The sequence below is a fragment of the Xiphophorus couchianus genome, chromosome 23 (assembly GCF_001444195.1).
Source record: "Xiphophorus couchianus chromosome 23, X_couchianus-1.0, whole genome shotgun sequence".
Classification (NCBI taxonomy): Eukaryota; Metazoa; Chordata; class Actinopteri; order Cyprinodontiformes; family Poeciliidae; genus Xiphophorus; species Xiphophorus couchianus.
In genome coordinates, this window is record NC_040250.1 from 24,190,042 (window position 1) to 24,212,640 (window position 22,599).

At 41.2% G+C, this 22,599-nt stretch overlaps 1 protein-coding gene and 1 long non-coding RNA gene across 4 annotated transcripts in view; one reads left to right on the forward strand and one right to left on the reverse strand.

Annotated features, from left to right (window-relative positions):
* LOC114139042 (connector enhancer of kinase suppressor of ras 2) overlaps positions 1-22,599 on the reverse strand; it is an 86,087-nt gene that overhangs the window by 3,917 nt on the left and 59,571 nt on the right. The window contains exons 12-23 of one of the 3 annotated variants that reach the window (XM_028008659.1): positions 20,776-20,862; positions 19,726-19,934; positions 11,703-11,740; positions 11,573-11,615; positions 9,396-9,444; positions 8,709-8,881; positions 6,413-6,486; positions 6,162-6,233; positions 3,931-4,001; positions 3,741-3,841; positions 1,832-2,579; positions 1,065-1,327 (exon numbers count right to left, since the gene is read on the reverse strand). In XM_028008659.1, coding sequence (XP_027864460.1) covers positions 1,065-1,327; positions 1,832-2,579; positions 3,741-3,841; positions 3,931-4,001; positions 6,162-6,233; positions 6,413-6,486; positions 8,709-8,881; positions 9,396-9,444; positions 11,573-11,615; positions 11,703-11,740; positions 19,726-19,934; positions 20,776-20,862 — 1,928 coding nt within the window. The remainder of the gene's footprint in view (positions 1-1,064; positions 1,328-1,831; positions 2,580-3,740; positions 3,842-3,930; positions 4,002-6,161; positions 6,234-6,412; positions 6,487-8,708; positions 8,882-9,395; positions 9,445-11,572; positions 11,616-11,702; positions 11,741-19,725; positions 19,935-20,775; positions 20,863-22,599) is intronic. The other 2 variants (XM_028008661.1, XM_028008660.1) reach the window with 2 other exon arrangements.
* LOC114139046 (uncharacterized) lies at positions 343-1,053 on the forward strand. Its single transcript, XR_003594373.1, has 3 exons — positions 343-381; positions 583-769; positions 915-1,053. It is a non-coding gene; the product is annotated as an uncharacterized LOC114139046 (long non-coding RNA).

The following is a 22,599-nucleotide window of genomic DNA, read 5'->3' on the forward strand; positions in this document are numbered from 1 at the left end:
TTTAAGAACAAGCCGAGACTTAACACTTCATGGTTGGGTGCTTAAATATTGTCAACAGCAGCTGCGTTTCCATTGACCATATAATTGGAATTATGAAGATAAATTTGCTTAATGGAAGAACGGCAATTTTGAGAAATTGTACATTTTTTCCTAGCATTTTTACGCTAGGATTTTTTTCCTAGCGTAAAAAGTTTGTTGCGCTAGCATGAGGTGATTTGTTTTGGGGGCTGTATTGAAAGTAGTGTATTCCGCAAAACTGAAATGGAAATTTTTTTTTTACATCCTGCGAGTCGTATGATCGACAACCAGATGTTACTACTGGCGGAAAAGACGACTGGAAGCGGTAGGAGGATGATGGCTACAACATGATTTTATTCATGTGTGAGTTTAATTTCTTATTTAATGTAAACACAGCAATTGTAAATTTGAGTCTTTTCAACATTAGCCGATTATCGACAAAGTTTTGCGCACATTTGTAATGGAAGCGCAGCTAACGACTTCCAATAACATATTGTCCATTCCAAGTCATATTATCAAATTTCCTGTTAACATTTTTTCTTGTTTGTTTGTTTTTGGCTCTAGTGGCTATTACTTGAAAGTGCTGTGACAGGAAAGTAGGATAATGAGAGAAAGGGAAGACATGGAGCGAAGGTCAGCAGGCCGGGAATCGAACCTGCGACGTCCGCATCGAGGACTAAGGCCTCCTTATGTGGGTTGTGCTTAACCCCTGAGCCACCACAACTGCCACATTTTTTAATCTAAAAGCATGGTGAGTCACTGGCAGACTGCCCAAGCATCCCTACTACTGAGCTTAGCAAGTTTCCTGGGGGAAACCCTGCATTTGAATGTTGTACATTGTTTGTTATCATGCTGTCTAAATTGAGGCTTTTGTCTTTTTTTATTTGTAAATGAAGGAAGAAAAAGCAAATCGACTTCAAGAATCAACCATATTGGAGATTGGTTATACTGACGTCAAAATAATCGTCATCAGCATCTGTCTTAAATAAAACTTCATCGCTGGAGCCTTCTAGAATAATAAGGCGTGACGGATTTGGCGACGGTACCTTCAAAGTGCTGCGGAGGGCTCGGACCCGGTGCAGCCGGTCGTTGAGCAGGGGGTCCCTGACTCTCTGGGTGAAACAGCGTCGCAGCTCCTGTTTGCTGCAGGGCCTGGGGTCCCCCAGAGCGTTCACATTGGCTTGCTCCAGGGCCCGGTAGAGCTGCTCTAGCCCGTCCAGAGGCTCAGGGTCGCGTCCGTCTGAAATTCGTCGTTCCCTTCCCTCCGACACTCTCCTTTCTCTGCTGTCCATTCTGAAATCCCGCAGGTCTGGAAAACCCAGAGGGCAGGAAGTGAGATTAGTGAGATTCAGACCAGTATAAAACTGAAGACAGCAAATTAAGGGTCACTGCTTTTGACCCTTTCCACGCAGCGTCACTGTCTCCAGGAAGCGACCCACTTCGTCGTGACGGACGTCAAAACAACCTATGCGTTGTTTCAGCTGAATAAACACACAAGGATGTAAACCAAACTTATTTTTATTGTAAACCTTTTGAAGAGGAAAGAAGACTTCAATGGATAGCAGCCATCGATCGTAAGGACGTTTTGTACAAGGTAAGAAAATTAATGTTCCAGTACTTCACAAGTAAGATTTTTAAGACACAATCAAATATTGCAGTGCCCTGTAAATACACAGTTTAGAAAAATGTCATTTTCTTTAACATGTTTACATTTTCTAGAGATGTATAGGTTAGATAATGTAAATCCTTCCACTTTTATCACATGTACGATTCAATATGAACCAAAATGGAACAGGCGAGTTCGTCTTCTTACCATCCTCTGCCTCCAGCATGTCTGCAGCTGAGCTCTCTGCCTCCTCATCCTCACTCCTTTCCTCCATATGAGCCGCACTGTGCAGAAATTTCCCCAGGATTGGATCTCTGTTCCTGGGTAGACTCTGGCTCCGCTGCTTGTGGGAGCGTCGGTGCGTGTGGTTGTGTGTGTACGGCCCTCGCTCCAGCGGGAAGGGCCCGTCCCGCTCCCTGTCCCTCTCCGCCGCATGGTGTCGCCGTACGGGTAGCGTCGCTTGCCGGCGCCTCTCCGGGGACATTCCCTGCCTGCCCAGCCCGCCGTAGTACCCCATCTCTCCGGCCATTCCCCCAATCAGGCCGCCATACTCGCTCTCCCCCGGCGCCGTCTGCAGGAAGTGCAGCCCCGCGCTGGTCAGCGGGGTCTCGATGAGGTCCTGCCAGGAGCGGCGCTCGCGGTGGGACGAGCGGCAGCTGGACGAGTGGGTGCTGGTGCTGCCCGTGCCCGTCCCCATGCCCATGCCGTCTCCGCGCTGGTCCTCGGCCGAGGAGTGAGAGTGCGTGGACTCGCTCGAGAAATGTCGACCGTGCTTGGACTCCGGGAAAGGGCTGGAGGAATTCACCTGGAGAGGGAGAGGGGAGGTGGAAGAGACCATCTGTGGAGGAATCGGGGAGGTGGAGGCACTTTTGGGGAGAGGGGATGGAGTGGAGCGCAGGAGACTCATGGAGCTCAACGAGCGGGGCAACTGGTCGTAACTGTGGAGGAGGTTGGCCTGAGTGGGGATCAGGTGTGACGGAGCGAGCAGGAGGAAAATGTTACCAAGCGGGTGTGGTGTGTGAGCACGGACAGACAAAGACAGGAGACGAGCAGAGCAAGACCAGGTGGGCGAGGACGGAGAGAAGAAAAGGCAGAAATACACCAAAATAAGAGAGCAAAAAAAGCAATGAAATGATAGAGGTGTAAGTACACACACAAAAAAAAGATTGACATGACTGCTGAATGGTTTTAGTTTGAGAAATCATGGTGCAGCCATGATTACTCTAGAGAAGATACCCAGAAGGAACGATCTGTCGGAACGTTACTGTGAGCAGCAAGTTAGGCTTGGAGAATGATTGGAAACTGAATTTTTAGGGGTAAAAAACTAATACTAAATAAATTCTAGGTGTGATAAAACGGCAGTTAAAAATTAATCAAAATAAGAACAATGGTGTTGCAATACATACATATTTAAAGCTAACATACCTATTTACTGTATGCTTATATAAAGTAAATGCTTACTGTAAACATTTACTGTTTACATATAGTAGACGTACTGTATGTAAACTTTTGATTTTGAAGAAAGTAAAGCAAAAAATATGTAAAAAAAAAAAAAATCTGTTTTTTAAATTTTTCTGGCATATAAAGGATGTTTAGTCTGACTTAATATCATACAGTGGGGAAGAGAGGCTGTGTGTCTCTTTATATGGTGTGTGTAAACATCCTACTTCACCTGTTTACAAACATAAATGAAGCTTTGCAGAATTCAGTTTTGGACGATATGCTAATACAGCTCGACTTTGGATCGTTGTTTTGTAGACAGAAACGTCACCCACAGCATTGACATGCGACACATGTGGCCTTTACTCGTCTACATTCATGACAGCCAGCATGTAAAACATCACGAGCCTCCGCTGACGAGGAGCAAAGATGTCATGAGCAGCGCGACCTACTGCCACCTAGAGGTCAGACAGGGTAAACGTTCTGGCAGCGTGACTGTGATCTTTGCTGCTTAAAGAACCAGATAGTCTCCCACTCTGATGTTTTATTAATGCTGAGAGCTCTGCTGTGTGCAGCTCTGAAAACTGTGGGGCTTTTAGGAATAAAATATTCCATCAGAATGAAACGCTGCGGAGAGAATGTCGAGTGGGCCTGAATGAGAGGCTGCGTTACTCACAGATGGCGTGCGGTGGTAAGTATCACAGAGGGACGAGGGCCCCTCCTGTTTGAGTGTCATCGATCCGTCAACCTCGTCTTGATCGCTCTCGCTCCAGTAGTCTGATGTGAGGACAAACACAAACGGCACGCAGGCATGTGAATTCACCAGCAGGAAGGAAAGGAGCAGCTTATTTTTTTTATAGACGCACCTTCATCGGGGCGTGGCACCTTATCGTCAGGTGTGTAGCCAATAGCAGCTAAGCCCAGCCGGTTCATCCACCTGCAAGAAGCAAGCAGACTTACAGCGGATGTAAAGACAGGAATAAAAAAAAATGAAAATGGAGTGCAGAAGGAAGGAGAGAGAAGGAAGAATGGGTGGCTATGGACCAATCAGAGGTAGTGAATTTGATAATAGATGTAGATCACCATGAACAAGCAGACTTCTTCCTCCTGAGGTGCTTCCCAAACATTCGTAATCATTTCAGAAAGGGAAAAGTAAAATCAGGAAGGAAAGGTCCGACTTCCTCTAAGCCACGGACACCAATTTGTCTTCACTCCATGTCCCATCATGCCCCTGTGTCCCTCCACAGACACCTGTGGTTGAGCCTGTCGCATTAAGCAGTTAATGAATTAATTGAGATATAAATTAACATGACCTTGATCATTTCCATTCTGATGATTAAATCTGAAATCATTTCATACATGGCCTTGGGTGTGTGTGGATTTTATTTCTGTTTTATTTATTGTTTGGTTGAGCTTCATTTTGGAGATTTAAAAGATCTTCCAGTTCCAGTGTGGAGTGTTCTTTACAAAATTAAAGTTTATTAGTCACAGAGAGAGTGCATTGATGTGCCATTCTTGTTATATTACTTGAAAATGGTCTCAAAACAACAATATTAACGTTTATCGCGATAATTACTGGGACAATTTATCGTCCAACAAAATGTATTATTTGGACAGGCCTGAGTAAGGTCGCAAAAATGTTCAAGTATTCACATTCCTGATTTTGTTTTCTTTCTCATTTCATCGCTTTACTACTGGCCAAAACCTGGACTGTGCAGGTGCTAAAATAAATGGAAGAACAGTTTAGTTAAATATAATCTAATATCTCAAGAATCTCATCCAAATCCAAATTTAACCGTTTCATAAATATTACACTCTCAAAGTTATTCAACAGAACTCTTTATTGGAGCAGAAATATTGGAAATCAGGCTGGTAAACCTGATTACAACTCCCAGGAGCCTCATTAGTTGCATCATGGGTGCTTTAAAGAGAAAACCTCAATGTTCCTTTGCCTATTAGAAATTTTACAGTTTTGTCAAGAGACATTTCTGAAATGTTTAAAACTTCTGCCTTAAGCAAAGTAGAAAATGATTACAAACTAAACAGCAGACACTAGATTTCTTTGGCAATGGAAACGTGGAGTGTGTGATGGTCAAGAGGGATCCAGTCCAACGTCAGAGAGTTCATGATGTCTGTGAGGAAACTTTAGTTTGAATGTCACTGGGCTGTCAAACAGATCTGGTCCCAAGCAAATCCGAAAATCCTGCTGGGTTTGGTTTTAGAAAAGGTCTTGGATGATACTCAAGTAGACGTCAATCACCCGACAAAAACTCTGTCGAAAATCTCTGGTGGGATTTCAAAAAAAGATTTCACAAATCCGCTGTTAAAAGTTGGTAGTTTGGCTCTGCGTTAGTTTTTTGAGTTTCCTGTGTTGTGGAAACAAAAGCTCTTTTTCTGGTTTTAGAAAATTAGCACCATATTCTGATGCCTAACCTGCTTGGCTCCTCACAACCCCCTGCGACCCCTAAACGGGTCCTGACTTCTTCCCAGGAAACGTGAAACTGTTTTCAAATTCATCAAACCTCGACTGCTTCAGCTCCACAAAACAGAGTCTATATTTAGTTTTAGTTTGGTAAGTACTAAAAAAAAAAAGCTGCGATGACATTCAAACAACTTTCATTTCTTACAGAGACATCCGTGTTCTCGCACAGAAAACTTGTGAAAGTGCCTGCAACCACACTGGCAACCACACGAACCAACAAAATGTTGCACAGAAGTCAAATATAGCTGCTTAATTACGATCCTCCAATTATCTCCACATGTCATTCAGGGGAGGTGTAGATAATTAGAGCTCATCAGATGGCACTCCTGCAAATATCATTACAATCTCCCTCTCAGATGCACACACGTGACTCATAGATACACACACACACACACACACCCCTTCAGTCACATGTGCTCCCAGCTCTTACGTTTATCAACAGAAGACCAGGATCATGTCTTATTCATGCGCAGTGTGGCGTTGGTGGGCCGCTGCCCTGTGTAAACTTGTTTTATTCGGCTAAAATATTCATAAACATGACACGTGGCGTCCCTGATCTCTGACTGCTGTTCACCCCAACACACACACACACACACACGCAAAGATGAAGCTCACCTGTTCATCTCCTCGAGACAATCTGTGGCGAAGAAGAAGCTCTTGATTTTGGGGTGACAGGCTTTGAAGGCGCTGCAGTCAGCCAGAGAGAAGGAGTCTGATTAGCTTTTTTTTCTTCCTCTTCTCCTTCTTCCCCCACCCCTTGTTTTTTTTTCCAGCATGCACGGCGCGTTTGTGTGCGTTCACGTTGTGTGGGTGAGAGCAAATGTGCTTGATTAGTAATTCTGGCGACATGTGAAGGGGAGACTCACAATTTCCGCCTGCACTCTATGGCTCGGTCTATTCTGAACTCGGGGAGGCTGATGAAGCCCTCAGCCTTCTCATCCTGCGGGCGGAGACAGATGGAGAGCGGCGGTACATCATCCACACAGAGAACAAAATGTCAGGCACACTGATGTACCAATTTTACGGAGGATACGATCGGCGAGGTGGAGTGCATGAAAACAAGAGCTGCTGTTTACGTTGGCAGGGATGGTTTACTAAGACACACTTAGCATAAAAAAACCAAGCTGTGGTTCTCTTAAGTGGGCTACATTTAATGTACTTTGAAATTAAAACTGATAATATCGTCATCCGAATGTTCATTATCACTTAGGGCAATACAAATGTTACATAAAAGTGATGTTTTAGTCATGAAAAGCAATCTTGCATAAAACGGTGTTCTTGCAAAGCTTCAAAAGTTTAAAGGTAACCTACTGTGTATGCTTCTTTTTCATCAGGTTAGGACAGGTCTATGCGCTATACAAAACATGTTTGATATATTTTAGATGTAGTCAGTTCTGCCTATTTTTATCTCCTTTCAGAAGTTGCTGTTTTGGGGCATCTTGTCACTTTAAATCCAAATAAGCTGCTGCTTGCCCCGCCCCCCAAACTCAACGTTTACACTCGCACGCAAAAATGGCTGCGAACAGATTCGCAACTATACAGCCATACATCTTTGAAAAGCAACAGTAGAGCCTGCTGCTCAACCAACAAGTATGCAGCAAGTGTTTTCTAAATGGTAGGTCAGCAACTAATTACCTGCCTTTTCCAGCAGCCATTGTACAGCGCGTGCAGAGGTAAAACCAGCTGACTGGTGCTACACTTGGGTTGCTAGGTAACGGTGCAATGCCCGCTGATTTTGACTTTTAACAGCTGGGTGATTTTTATTTTTTTAGCGCTCAGGCTGTTTTCAGAAGCAGCTGAGACCCAAATGGAAACATAAAAGCATGCAGAATGTGATTTTTTTAAAATAAAATACATGTAACCAACTTTTTTATCAGAAATCTGCAATGCATGAAGTAAATATCATTAATCATCGTGTAAACATGAAATAACGGACCGTCTTTATTCATAGGAATCTATGTTTTCTAAAGGTATGTAAAAAGCCTGAAGCTATACTCCTTATTTAGTCAACAAATTTAGAAAGAAAGTAGCTTTAAGTCAAATAAAACTTTATTCAGTGAGGGGAAAAAAAATAACTCCCACATTGAGAAATTAATGTTTTTCTCAAAATAATGCTTGTCACAACTGTTGATGCCAATGCTGTAAACACATTGCACAACCTGCTTCTGGACACAAGGAGTTGCTTAATCTTCAGTAAGGCTCCAGGTGGTTGGATCACACAGAGGAATGAACCTCTGGCTGCTGTATTTGTTTATTTCTCCTTAGCTCACTAACTGTGCTCTTTCACTCAACAGGTTTCCTACAGGATTTAGGACTACGGACTCAGATGGCAGAGGAAAAAGAGCTGAGTTTGGGTCTATGTTAACTTGGTCACATTTTTGGGTGGTCTTTATTAGCTTACTGTTAGAGACCACCAGCTTTTATTGAAAATCTCCTGGTATTTCAAAGAGTTCATGAGGTTCCCGGGATCTATGGAAGAGAAAGCTTTTCAAAGTATCCAGCCTTTGTTTCACACTTGAGCCGCCTGGAGAGTTAATTGTTGATGACCAGCTGAGTCGTAGTCTAATCTGACTAAAGTTAAAGACCCGATAAGAAGAATAAGCTTCATGTTTATGATTTTGATGTAAAAGCAGAAGTTCGCCTGCCTACCAGCTGGTATGGAATTGGCTTGCAAAGGATGACGCTCTTATTCTTTTCACCTCTTTTGCCTCCATACAGTTTGTGCATCATGGCAAGAGAAATACGGGCCCTCCGTCCAGTAGTCACTTCATATTCATAACCCGCTGGAACAGCAAATCGTGTGTTGCTAAACCAAAGTGTCTAGACACGGTCATCAACTTAGAAATCAAAGATTTAAAAAAAACATGATCCTCTTTTTCTTAATGCCGTGATGGCACTCAAGTTGAACCTTAAATATCCCACAAATTTCCAGTGATGTTATCATGACGCAATAAAAGATGGAGTTATCTTTAGGCTTTTTACACTCCTTTTATCAGCAGTACCAACAGAGAAGCAGGCTGACGCATGAAAACAGTCGGATCCGTCTACATCTTCTGAGCAATAAGCAAAAAAAGCAAAAAACGTGTTCAACCCTTTCATGGCTTGAAAATGTATCAGAAAGGAGACGGAGAAGCTAAACGACTATTGACGTAAATGTCTTACGTTTTGGTTGGTGTACCAGTAAAGGCAAGATTCTTTGAGGATGAACCAGTACTTCCTCCATTTTTGGGTGAAATAGCCTTTAGCGTCCTTCTTCTTCCACAGCCAGCCCTCGCAGTCGCCGTGGCCCAAATCCTTACAGGAGATTCTCCTTCGACTGGCACTGGTGAGGGAACCTGGGTCAGGAGGCAAAAAAACCCCCAAACGTGTCAGCCGCAGAAGTGGTTTTGCAACTTCTGCAACCCTTTATTATATTCGGAGCACATTACACCCGAGACAGTGACAAATGGAGACTGGCCAAAAAAAAAAAAAAAAAAGGCAAATCATTAATTACTGGGAGTCAAATAAAGGACAAAATGGGAGCAAGAATACACGCAATCTTTTGTGTCTCTTATGTGTGAGTTTGTCTTTCATCTATTTTCATCCAGTAAAGTACATCAGTACTTTCCAAATATATATATATATATATATATATATATATATATATAAACTGCAGATGTCAGAGTTGATGGCCTTTTAATATTATTTCAAGCCTTGTCATTCGGTGACTCATCGCTGAGAAACAGTTTCTGATGAAGTATTTGTTCAACTCTCAGGCAGAATTCACAAAAACAAAAAAATGTTTCGCTGCATGTTATTAAAATTGACTAAATATAGGACGAATAAAGGAAGAAACAATGACATACTTACCTTTACTTCTCTTTTTGGTTTTTGTTCTTAAAGACGTGTAATGGAAAGACTGAAAGGAGGAGAGAGAAAGGTGTTAGCAAAGTTCAGGCTTAATAATAACGGACAAAGGCAAAAATTTAGAGCAGCCCATTTACTTCCCATTTTAAGCTCGCCTTTTTCCATTTGCGTTTTGATTTAAATGGCATAATTATTTATTTATTTTTTTTACATTTTATTAAACATGCTACTTTTGTGGTAGCTAGCCACATTGGCTGGAATCTCACGTAAAAGCATCAGGAACAGTTTTAGCCCAGCAGTTAAACCCTTTTACTCTAACCGTAGCTTTTTACATATTAATACATCCTCAATAAAAACAGACTGAAAGCAGTAAGGAAACTGTAATAGTACCAAAATATGCTAAAGCTAACTATTGGAGTGAAGGTTTTGTGCTATGCTAACTATATTTGCTCTGTGCTTTTAAGTTTTCATTTTGGTTTAACTGGGTCCTTTTTTTTTTTTTCCAAACCTCCATCTGTTTTCTGCCAAAAGACAATCTTCTAATAGATATTACCTATTAAAAACTTTCAAGCGTAAAAATATGTACTTTTTTTTTTTTGCTTAAAGTTGTACCAAACTTTGCATAGGCTACCTGTTTTTACGGTCACTGGGTCTTTGTTGATGTTTTGTTTCTCTGCTGGATTAGAAGCATAATTTGCTGAGCTAGCAGCTAGACGTAGCATTTTCAGAAGTGAATGGTGCCGCCATATTGGGAGGGTAAACTTGTCTGAACTGCTGTATGACTGAAAAGGAGAAATAAATATTCTAACGGAATGAAATTGCTGCACAACTATTCTATGCGATCAAAAGTACATGTTTAGCTAGGGCGTTTATCAAATGAAACATCTTGATAGTAAAACAATGCACTTTGAAGGAAATCAATCATTTGGGATTTAAACAGACCAACAGGCAAATTGTTATGGATTGCTTTTGATTTTAACTTGTTGGGGTGTTGAATAATGTGGAGGCCATTCGATTATTAATCTATTCTTTATTATATTTCTTTGCAAAAAAAATGAATGTAAATATTTAGCATTTATTATGGTCAATATAATATAGTGCATAAACATGAGGTTACTAAGCAAATTGACAATAATCAGTGACCAATAAAATTATTTTGACCCTTTATTATTGTATGTAAGCACACAAATGAATGCAACCATTTATTATTATATGGTTGTATTTGTATTTAGTTGCTCTTTACATTTTCCAGTTTGGCTTCAGCTTTATTTAATAAAGAAGAATATGGTTACATTTGTGGTGTGATTATGTTTCATTTTTTTAACCTGGTGAAAATGAGATTTTATCATTCAAATTCTAAAACTGAGATACAAATATATCTCAGAAAGGAATATAAATTGCTTTCTTAAAAGCTAAGCATGACTCTCATTTCTTTGAGCAATTTCGCAGTTGCCTGCTTGACAAACAGACTTTAAAGTGAGTAGAAAAACACATGGACTACACATGATATAGGTAACATTTTAATTAAAAGAAATGACTGGGGAAATGTAAAATCCTAGAAAAACTATGGTTTACCCCTACCCAAGATATTTCAAATACCTTTAAGGAATAAGTAAGACTTACTATCGGATATCTACCTTCTGAAAACAAATAAACAGTTAAAATATGAGTTTTATGGTGTATTATTTTAACTTTATTTCATTCTAATTTGTGCGAGAATGTTTGTCTGTAAAAAAAAACAACCCTGAAACGGTTCCTGATTTCTGTTTAAATTGAACCAAACTGAGTCGCAGCGCCTTGGAGGAAAGGTTCGAGCTGGTGGCTGCAGCAGCTCCTGAGTCACGACAGCCTAAATATGGAAATCTATTTACCTCGATTGATTGCTCTGTTTGATTTCATCATTACAGTCCTTACAGTCCCCGTTTATTCTTAGAAATGTCCTCTGTTCATGCACGGCTGGGGGTTCGGCTATTATTTCTACAAAACTGGTTTTCGTGTAACAGCCGATGCGGCTGCTGTGGAGATTGTCGATGCGAGTGAAGCCTGTGATGCTTTAGCAAAACGAGGGAAATCGAAACGAGAACATACTTGAGAAAAAAAAACGCAATTTTGTTCTTTATGGACTGAGATGTGCCAGTGTCACAGACAAAAAACACAAACAAAACACCAGCTCCACCTACCTTCCTCATGGAGGCGGCTCCTGAGCTTCCTGTACCAGAGTACCTGCAGGAGGATTGATAGGATTCGATTTGACCACAAATAGCTCGTGACCGAACACTTCCCCGATCGCAGGCATGTGGGGGAACTCACCTGTCGGTCGTGTCTGCTCGCAGCGTGTCTGCACCCCGCTGGAAGACGGAGAAGGAAAGGGGACCCATTAGAAAGCTGGAAGCAACATAAATGCACATCTTCACCTTCCCACATGAATAATGTTTCATGTTCCATCAGACCAGTCAGTAACACAAACTGAACACTGTACACGAAATCCGTAAAATTTACTGTATTTTATCGTAAATTAGAGACGTTTTGGTTTACGGTGTCATTTTTTGCCGTTTTCTGTCTTAAAAAGTTAAATATCTAAAAAGAGTAACATAAATGCTCTGATTTCTGAAGATGTTCTGAGCTTCATATTTTGACGATTGTCTTGCATTTCTACTCAAATGTTGAGGTGTTTTTAAGGAATATTTCTGTGCCTCAGTGGAAAAATGGGGGGGGGGGACAGAGATGTTTTCATACTGTTGCATTAGCCAGTATTTAATTGAAGTTGAAGTGAGTCTTACAACTTCACATCCACTTTGTTGCCAAAAGTATTTGCAGTCCTTCCAATGGCTCCCTGTAGCTCAGAGAATAAACTTAAAAAAATATTGTTGTTAGTTTATAAATCACTGAACAGTTTAGCACCACAATACATCAAGGATCTGATGTTGTTGTATCAACCCTCCAGACCCCTCAGGTCTTCTGGTTCTGGTTCTGCTCTGCATCCCCAGAACCAGAACCAAACATGGAGAAGCAGCTTTCAGCTTCTGTACACCACAAATCTGGAACAAACTTTCAGAAAACTGCAAAACAGCTGAAACACTGACTTGTTTTTGATTAATAATAACTGGAACATTGATCAATATATCTGACGTGTATTTGATTACTCTTAATGATGGCATGTGACAAAATGTAATGTTTGTTGCTTGTCTCATAACTGGTGTCTGTATTAAGTTTTTATCACACTCAATTGCCGTGTTGCTGCTGCTGATGATAAATTTGATTTCAGACAAAACATAACAAAAATAAAACTTTCATGTTTTCTTTAAAGGTTTTATTGCCTCTAGTGGCCTTCATTTGAAAGTAGTTCAGCAGGAAACAGGGTAATGAGAGAGGAGGAAGACATGCGGCAAATGTCGCCAGGCCGGGAATCGAGCCTGTGACCACCGCCACGAGGACTAAGGCCTCAATACGTGGGTCGTGCTTTGCCCCTGCGCCTCCACAGCACCCCAAAACTTTCATATTTTCTAAGTGTAAATGCAACGCCCTACTACCAAATATACATTCTCAAATACATGCAAATACACCACTTGTTCGGTGACTGTCAGTCTGAAAAGGAGTAAGACGAAGTCTGACTTACATAATCGTACTTCTTTTCCATCCTATAGTTCAATCATCTATAATCCTCTTCCCCATACTCCTTCTAAATCAAAAATAGTTCCTGAGCCAGATGAAAATGATGCATACACAGACGTTGCTGACCTGTGTTATACAAATAAACTTGACTTTAAACTCACTATCCTTAATTTGTAGGATTTAATATGATGCTAACAAACCCTTTGTGGCTAGTATTCGTTCTCTCTTTCTTCCCTTCAGCACATTGTATAGACATAAAAACATATTTAAGTTGCCTGCCAGTCTTGACAAGTCAAAACAAAAACAAAAGTCAAACTCATCCAAGATTGACATACGACCAATACCGGAGTTGAGTTCTACAACTCTTAGTGATGCTCTGTCGTCTCCACATTGGAAAACAACGATGACGAAAGGAAACAATAATGTTGATGGGAAATATTTTGGCTTAAATAAAAGATTATATATAACTATTCTGAATGAAATGACAATTAATAGTTCGCTATTTTTGCACCGTTTGGATAATCTGTCAATTGCACAACTTTTAGTTGGGTACAAAGTGGCTTTTATGGAAGATTGGAGAGAAGAGAACCAAATTTGAAAGAAACCAAACGATGTGGAAGCTTTTTCTCAGCAGGGACAGGAAAGCTGGTCAGAGCTGATGGAGATAAACACAGGGCAGTACTGGAAGAAAACATCTTAAAGGCTGCAAACGACCTGAAACTGGGGTGAAAGGTCACCTTCCAGAAGCACAACGATGGACTGGCTTAGCTAAAAAGATATTCCTGTTGTGAAATGTCTCAGTGAATACAGCAAAGCTGTCTCTGTGTTGTTTCAAAAAGGTGAATATTTCAACCAAAAAACAACAAAAAATGTAAAAAAAAACTTTCCTCTAGTCCCGTCCTGTGAGATGGACGTTTTTTTTAAAAGCAAGATTTCTTACCTTGCTTTAAAAATGCCATTCAGCATTTATTTACATTTGTACAGACACAGTAGCCGCACAAGCCCCTAAATCAGAAACGGCTCCATTACAGAGCAGACTGTTCTTAGCCTGATTACAGACTTGATTTCTTGATGACTATAATTTACTGAGGCCTGGTGTTACAAGAATTATTCCCTAGCACCACAAATCTAATCATTTGTGAACCCTTAAGCTAATCCTCTCTGCAAAAATCCACTGTATTTCTCAATCATTTAAAATTTTTTTTTTCCATTCCAAGCCGGCCTGTGTGGATGATCAATCTGAAGCCGCAGAGGGAACTGGGCGCCGTAAGCCGAAGGTGAGAAGAGATGATTGGGATCATTTCTGATTAGAAAGCGAAGCGGCTCAGTCAGTGTGTCCAGGGGACCGTTATCCACTAATCCAGCCACTTTCGCAAAAACTTTGAAACACACACACACACACACGTAACTTGGAGCCAGCGCACGCTTTGTATTTCGCATTAGCCTGTACTGGCTTTGTTTAGGGTTGGTTTCCGTAAAAGCACCGATTTCATGGGAGGGGACACGATTAGTAGGGGACCAAGAAATAAATAAAACGTGAAAACGAGCAGGTTGTTAAGACGGCATATGCTTGTTAGGGGGGGGGGAAAGAGAGAGAACACCTCATGTGCTGGCGAACAAAGATGAGTCACATCCATGAAAAACACGCAGCTGAGAGGGTTAGAGTCGGGGCTGGCGAGAGCTGGGCTGTGTAAGCGGCGTGTTTGTTTGCATGCTGCGGGTTTAAAGCACAGTCTGTCAGTCGCGCTTCTAATTGGTCTAGCTGATGCTGAGTCATACACCTACTCACAGGGATGCTGCTCTTTGTATGCGGGTGTGTGTGTGTGTGTGTGTGTGTGAAGGGGTGTTTGTTCGGGATAAACTCCTGTTTAGACTCCGGTGTGTCAGAGGAGATAGGGATATTAGGATGAGTTAGGATGAGCTGTGAGATGCATACCGTGCATACAAATGCACTCCTGTGTGCTGGAGTGTGTGTGTGTGCTGGCTTGTACGTGAGAGAGAATATGAATGCTACAAAAAGGGGCGTGCCTCAATGTCACTGTCATGGCCGCCAGTATCATCCACGATACTGGCGGCCATGAAGTAGCACTTATCTTCGTCACCTCTGCATGACAAACACTCCCAACACACACACACACACACATGCCCGTCCGCAAACGGCAATGTGTGTTTATCTGCAGACACAATGACCTATCCTCTAGGTAAAAACAGAAAACGTGAAGAGCAAAGAACGCTAGAAGCTCACAAAGTATACCCAGGGCTGTAAGAGGAAGCAGAGAATTTGTGAAGAGTCGCGGCCTTACAGCTGGCGGTGGTCTTTCTGTGGACTTTGGCCTTTGACCTCGAAGCTGCAGCAAATTCCAGGAACAACCTCTGAGCTCTCTAAGCAGCCCTAGGAAAAACTGAGCTACCCTCAAGCTCTGGTAGAGGACTCCAGTTTGAATCAGAGAGGACATGATTACAAAAATAAAAACACAATAAACTGAAAATCTGTGGCGTGTCTTTAGATTCAGTATTGACCTTCAATACTTTATAGAACAAAATATAATATATAAGATGGAGAACAAGCTACTGTACCACTTTGTTTCAGTCTGATCTTTTATAAGTATCATTTATGTACTTTTGCATTATAGAATAGAATAGAATAGAAGTACTTTATTCATCCCAGCAGGGAAATTACTTCGCAGTTACAGCTTAGAGACAAGACACAATAACAACGTCCGGGTGTTGAGTCTGGAGTTTGGCTGTGGTAGAGCTGATGACGTCACAGGCCACCGCTGCATCAGCTGATGGGGGAATGTAAACAGCGATCAAAATGGCGGACGTAAACTCCCTCGGTAAATAACACGGCCGCATTCCCACAGCCAGAAGTTCAATGTCCGGGCTACAAATCTGTTCCTTCACGTTAACATGACCGGGATTACACCACCTCTCACTCACATAAAGTGCAATCCCGCCGCCCCTCTTCTTCCGACTCTTGGAAAAGTCCCTGTTCCCCGCACCAAGGAAAATCCAGGGACCTCCACGCTGTAGTCTGGAATAAGCGAGTGCAGCCAGGTTTCCGTGAAGCAGAAGATACTGCACTCCCAGTACTCTTTCTGGGTCCTAACCAGCGCCGTGAGTTCATCTGTCCAATTTCCCAAAGACCTCACGTTCCCCACGATAATTGCCGGTATCGCTGGCCTGCGCCGTCTCCTCTTCTACCTCCGTTTAACTCCAGAACCGCAGCCCTGTCATCTCCTCCGTAACTCCTCTGGAACCACAGGCCCATCTCCGGGCAGCAGCAGAGGCCCACACAGCGCAATCAGCTGTTCACGCGAGCAAACAATGCCGCTACTCCGCTCGGCGAGGTTCTCCGCAACCAAGAGTATAAAAAGTAGCAGACGAACACGGAGAACATCGACAGAACCACATCCAGCCATTGTGGAAAGCCCAACTGATGATCCATGGGTTCTTCAAGCACGGATCATTAATCGGTTACAGCAAATATACACAGACAAACACACACGACGGGAGCTGCGTCTGCGGTGGCGGCATGTTTATCGTAACTCCCTGGGGCTGCGATAAACAAACATATAAAAGGGGCATAAAATAATCTACTCATTCTATCCAAATTATACTTGACTCTTTTTTTAACCCAGACCTAGAATTTTTAAATTCGCTTATTCAGATCAACATTATTATTTTTTTTGCGGTTTCAGCATAGATAAAGTAAAAGATTTTCAATGAATTAGTTTACTTTGTAAAAATGCAGAAAAATAAATCCTCATAGTTTGATTGTTGTGTTACCATAGCAACAACTTGATGGTATGAGATGAATCTTTGCGTTCGAGTTGGTTTGTCCACAGATACGTCTCAGCTAATAATAACCAATTGTCAGCAAAATGTGATTGCTTTTCAGCTCGACCTATTAAGCTCGGCCTCCTCTCCCAGATTCCACTAAATCTGTATCGAAGCGCCGTCAACGATGGCGCTGTAGTGAGAGGGGCCCCTAAATCATATTCTACTCAAGGCCCCATGAAATCTTGGGCCAGTCCTGATTAATTTATTGCACGTAATCAAATTAAGTTTATCCAAATAAATGTGTTAAGTTCATTAAATTGTCTCATTACACACAAATAAATTAAATTTGACAAGCTTCATTTGATTGCGTCACAAATTAACAACATTTTCTGAAGCTGGAGCTCTATTCTCTCTCTCCAGAGCGCCTGAATCAAATAATTTACTTATTACCAGGCTTCTGTCAAACCTGATGGCATGAAGTGGAGGTAACTCAGACATTTGATTGAGGTGTGTAGAGTAACCAAAAGAATTTTACTCAAGTAAGAGTAGCACCACCTCAACACATTTTTACTCAAGTAAAAGTAAAAAGTATCCGTCCAAGAAATTACTCAAGAAAGAGCAAAAAAGTATTTAGTAAAACGTCTACTTAAGTACTGAGAAACTGATCAAATTATCAATCATTTAATATTTAAAAAGTACGCAGTGAGACAGACAAAAATATAAATATAAGAAATTTTGGTATCTTAAAGACGGAAATGACGATAATTCAAATGAGTAACAAAAAATAACTAAATCAAGTTTCTTTCAATAAAAAAACTTATGAAACTAACAAAATCTGCAGGTGTGTTTTCTGGTGAATTTTTGGTTAAAATGTGTTTGTTTTATAATGAAATTACCCAAGTCAAAGTAAAAAGCACAGAGTAGTAGAAATACTCCTAAAAGTAATTTTTTTGTCAAAAAAGTTACTCAAGTAAATGTAACTAGTTACTACTCAACTCTGCTTATGTTGTTTATGGTCCAACTCTGATGAGCCCACATTCACACGTCTAAAGATAAAAGTTTGTTCATAAATCCTTTATCCTTCAGTCACTACAGCAGCCATGTTTTCCATACCAATTAATTTATGTAACTGGGATTACCACTGCTCTCTACCCATTCTTCCAGCCTTTACGCTTCAGCAGCATAAAGCGCTCACATCACTTTATGAAACTGTGGGATGCATCAACTGCATCCCACAGTTTCTGATGTTCGAAGCTCTCTGCAGTAATTACACGAGCTCATCGTTTTGGGCTGAACCAGAGAGGTCGGCCTATGCAACAGGACGGAGGGTGAGACGTCGGCTCTCTTGGAAATTAATAGTCAATCAGTAAGTGTCAACAGAAAGTATTTTGCATTGTATGGCTGCTGAACACTTAAAGTATCAAAGTTATGATTGTTGTTGTTGCAGAAACAAGCTTCGCATTTTTACCGGTGAGTCGTGACAGACAATAAAACTTTGTGTGTCAGTGTTTTCTAAATTAAAATTAGCGTAACATGTTGTAATTAGTTCACTTTACCACAAACTTCAATATATTTCAGTTGTATTCTCTGTGATAAACAGCGTATAATTTTAAAAGTAGACTGAATTTGTACTAGAGGGTTTTTTTTCCCAAGAACTAATCTGAAAAGTGTGGCATGCACTTGTTTTCTGTACCCTTTACTTTAACTGTCCTGAATAAAAATGATTCCACTTTAAAAAGTCATACAATTACTAAACAAAGACCATCTTAATGTTATTTCCTCACAGCAAAAAGAAACACATCTGTTCTGTTTCCAGCCTCAGAGGTTTGCTGGAGAACAAAATCGTCATCATGACTTCATGAAGTCCAAGGAACAGCAGATATGTCGGGCATGCAATTATGGACAAGTTTAAAGATTTTTTAAAAATCCATCCTAAGACTGGAACATTTCACAGAGTTCTGGTCAATCCATTATCCAAAAATGGAAAGAACAGTGGACAGCTGTAAACCCGCCATGACATTGCAACTGGGCATCTATTGAAATTTTAAGTTGTTTTAAAATAGAAATTATGCACAACACAAAATATTTGTCTTTAATAAACTTTGGTGGTTTTTTTCTTCTTTTTTGAAATTTAAAACTGCCACCATGAACCTCCAGTGACATTTGCACAACAGCAGACTTGGATGTACACATTCATTAAAAATGACTAAAAACAGAAAGCGTTTTGAACAAAGACTGACTCATATCTTGCACTTTGTAGAGCGTAGAAAAAACATTTCAAGATCTACTACATAGAAAACAATAAGCTCAAAAAAAACTTAGGAAAATATTTTTTTTCTGTTTTACTGAGACAAACATTCTTGGATATATAATTATTTACAGATACAAAATCGGATTACTTTGTTTCCTTAAAGTGCAAGTAAAAAAAAAATCTAAAATATTATCTTACCATTTAAAAAAGAAAAAGAAAACTGGCCTGCAAGTACTTTCATTTTGGCGATTGTGGCGCATTTGACAGGAAGTTAGCACACCACAAGGTTTGCATCAAACCAAAATCAAGTTACAATGGCCAGGTCAACTTCAAAAAATAAATCCTATTAGGAATGAAAACATATGCTCACGTTGCTCTCCATCCAGTCTGACCAAGCTTTACATATTTTTGCAAAGAACAGGAAAAAGATGGCCCTTTTCAGCACTTACTCAAAAGATCTGAGTGCAGATGAAATGAAAACCATCAATCATGCTCCTTCAACTTTACATTTACATGCAGCTTTGTTGGTTTATCACATGAAAATGCAGAAAAACAAAACTAGAATTGCAATAAATATGTTAAATTTGTGTTCGATGTGACAAAATGTGGAAAAGAACTGTAGGGAGTATAAATACTTCTCCAAGCCAGATTGCAGGACTGAAAGGTTTTCCGAGTCTTTGTACGTACCGGGAGAGGCTCAGGTGGTTGGTCAAGCCGTAAGGTGGAGGAAAGCATGGAGGGGCTGATCGGAAAGCTGGGGCTGCTGGGATTACGGCTCTTGCGACGCGAGCGTCTGGTGGAATCCCGCCGGCTCTCTCTGCCCAGACCCTCGGGCTCCTCCTCGATCACCAGGATCTTGTCGTCGCTGAGATACCGCAGCAGCGAGTTGTCCGAATCTGTGGGAAATGAGAGGACAAGGGTTTGCATGGACATTAGATGCCGGTTTGGGTCAGAACAATGGATAAGATGGAGGAGAAATCCTCGGAGGGAGAAGATAACGTCTTGGAGTCCAGGGCGAGGCACAGAATAAGAACAGCTGAGCCTGAATGTAGGTCCCCCTTTTACAGATAAAACCCCAACGGAAAGGCATGAAAGTGCCTCAGAGCAGTAAGAGCTGATATGGGATCACAGTTGGGGGACATACATCGATAATCTGTTTGTAGTGATTATGTTGATACGCAGGGCTCTATTGCTAAATCTCGCCTGTGACACGAGCTTTGATTCTGCTCCGGCACAGATAAAAACTCCCCAACTCAATTGTTTACCGGCCCTGAGTTTCAAAATGAACATCCAGAAAGAGATAAAAAGGAGGAGGAGAAGAAGAAAGGCCAGCCTCGTACATTAGGACTGTACCTTAATAATATTCATAGACTTTCTAAAGGTAGAGCGGAGGATGCTCCGTTGAATACAGATCGAACCCCGCCACCAAAATAGCAAGGCTGCTTAGAATTGGTCACGTTCTCCTTACCCAAGCCGCTGTATAAATGCAATTTCCTTGCATTTGTGTCTAATAGTCGCTCTTAGAGATACATGCCAGGTTTGATATGTATCCTCACACAACCAAAGCACCATGGACAAACCAGACGATGAGCTGAGCTGAGCATGGAGCGAAGCATGGCGCCACTTTGACCCGGCAACATCAACGCCGTTAAATGCTGTGTTTTTCCTTCCCTTTCTGTGTGTGTGTGTATGTGTTATCGTGCATGTGTGTGTGTGTGTGTGTGTGTTCGTGTATACCTCTGCTCCCTCTCTTGCCCATGCTGGGTTCCTTGGCTTCGGCCAGCCAGTTATATTCAGGAGGCATGGAAACAGGTCTGAGATCACCTGGAAGCACCAATCAGCAATCAGAGAGTCTGACTGAGAGACAGTGTGGGAGACAGCTGGAGGGGTGGACGGGTGAGACAAAGAGAGGGTGTGTGCAGGTAGGGCGGGACTCGTGAAGGACCACTTCCAACCTGTGCTTCATCAGAAACCCCAGAGTTATTTTGGGGGGATTCTGACAAAAGAAAACCTAAATGTTCCAGTCATAGCAACTCGTGTACGGCTGATTTTATTTTATTTTTTTGTAAATGGACATACGATGACCTACATTTATTTGAAAACTAGATTAAAATTGACTAATTTATGGCAGTATCACTAATTTCACAATGAAAACTTTTGAAAAATCCAACTTTAATTTTACTATTCTTAAAATAATAAAGAATATAGCCCCTTAACTGTCACCCCCAAAGCACTTACATGTTATCTAAAGGGTCCAGAAGGACACCAGGATCCTAGGTTGAGGGATAAATAAAAAAAATAACAAAACATTAAAGCCTTTTCATTTTATATCTTATTTCTGATGTTTTTAAGAGTGTCTAGGAAGGAATAATGAGACGTAGAGACACATTTCACCGCGCAACGCCTCAAAATTATATAGAGAAGGGAGGAAAAAAAACATTCAACTATAGTAAAACTATTTTGATCATTATGAGAAAATTGCTGCTCTGCTAATTTTTTCCATACCCACACTCAGAAAGCTAATTTAATAGTTTAAAGTTCCTGGAAATGAGGCAAACAAGACTGGACGATTTCCTGAGTCTGTCAGTTTGGGAGCCGACTGAGTGGCACCTTGGATCAACAAGTCTCTGCACAAAATAGCTGCTTTTAAGGTGCTTTACTAGGAATCCAATAACTGTGAATGGTGCTTTGACAGGCACATGAACTAGCCAAATGTATTATGGTCAGAATGTAAAGATTGAACTGCGACTTTAGTCGCAAGTGGTAATCGTGAGGCTTGTAATTCAAAGAACGCTGTACCAACCACCAAGAGTCAAGCATGGTGGTAGTACCATCATGCTACGGGGCTTTCATGGCACAAAGCGGGAAGAATTATGCAGGAGGAGGACTACATCCAAATTATCCAACTTCTCCTTAACTCAGCAGTAAGACGGTAGAAACTTGGACGTCTTGGTTGGTCGAAAACACACATAAAAACTTCTAGACTAGATGAAGAAGACTGGGTACTGGAATGTACCTGGCCTCAACCATACAGACAATGTAAGGGCCGTGCTTAAAAGTCAGGTCTGTGCCAGGAAACATTAAATTAACTCTAATAAATCTGGAGGAAAATAGAGCGGTCTAATGTTTAGTCAGGAGTGTGCCAGGCTGTTCCCAATTCTTAAAAATCTTAAACCTTGGTTTTTATGTATCTTATGCACCTTGGCAAAAAACACCAATGATTCAGATGTAACTTTTAAATTCCTTAATCAATACAACATTAATGTCCGTGATAAAGGTATGCAAACTTCTCACCAGCACTATTATTTTTTATGCTCATCTTGAGACATTACCTTTTCCTAAAGGATTAACTACTGATAAGCTTCCTCTTTACAGATAACAATGAACTCATTTGACTATAGGACAGGTTTCTGGCTGGATCCAATCCAGTGTACTAGCCAGGGTTCAGGTCAGGCATCTCATCTGGGACTTGATGGCGGTCGCTGTATGGGCGTGTGTCTGTTTATGAAGGAACTGGCCTGGACTGCTGCATTTCGTGACCCTTGCCTTGCGCCTAGTATG